Genomic DNA, 353 nt, shown 5'->3' with positions numbered 1-353 from the left:
CAGGACACATAAATCTATCAATAATTAAATGTGATCTTTTGTTTTCTTTATTTACAATAATACTTATGTTTAGTAACACTGCACTGGTAAAGCAAGTTCATAAAAAAGGCAAAAAATGTAATTAGTTTTAGGAATCTGTCTTACAGAAAAGGGAAGAGAGTCCAAGTTATCATGAGTATCCTGTAGATACCCATGGATTATCTGCTTCTGAATGCGTGAATTTGTTGCTACCGTCATGGGGTACCATACTTGAACAAAGACAGTCTGCAAATCATAATATGGCCATTGTTAGAAAATTGTTTTCATATCTGAAATGCACAGTTCCTTTATATACATTCTTTTATTAAAATCTA

General features: G+C 31.4%; 1 protein-coding gene across 2 annotated transcripts in view; it reads right to left on the bottom strand.

The window, feature by feature from the left end:
• LOC119593700 (nicotinamide phosphoribosyltransferase-like) overlaps positions 1-353 on the bottom strand; it is a gene marked incomplete at its 3' end in the record, with an annotated part of 46,779 nt that overhangs the window by 8,049 nt on the left and 38,377 nt on the right. For both annotated transcript variants that reach the window (XM_037942661.1, XM_037942659.1), the window contains 1 exon segment: positions 145-264. In XM_037942661.1, coding sequence (XP_037798589.1) covers positions 145-264 — 120 coding nt within the window.

This window comes from Penaeus monodon, chromosome 32 (assembly GCF_015228065.2).
Source record: "Penaeus monodon isolate SGIC_2016 chromosome 32, NSTDA_Pmon_1, whole genome shotgun sequence".
Lineage (NCBI taxonomy): Eukaryota > Metazoa > Arthropoda > Malacostraca > Decapoda > Penaeidae > Penaeus > Penaeus monodon.
Note: the sequence above shows the minus strand (reverse complement) of the source record. Positions and strands in the feature narration are given on the sequence as shown.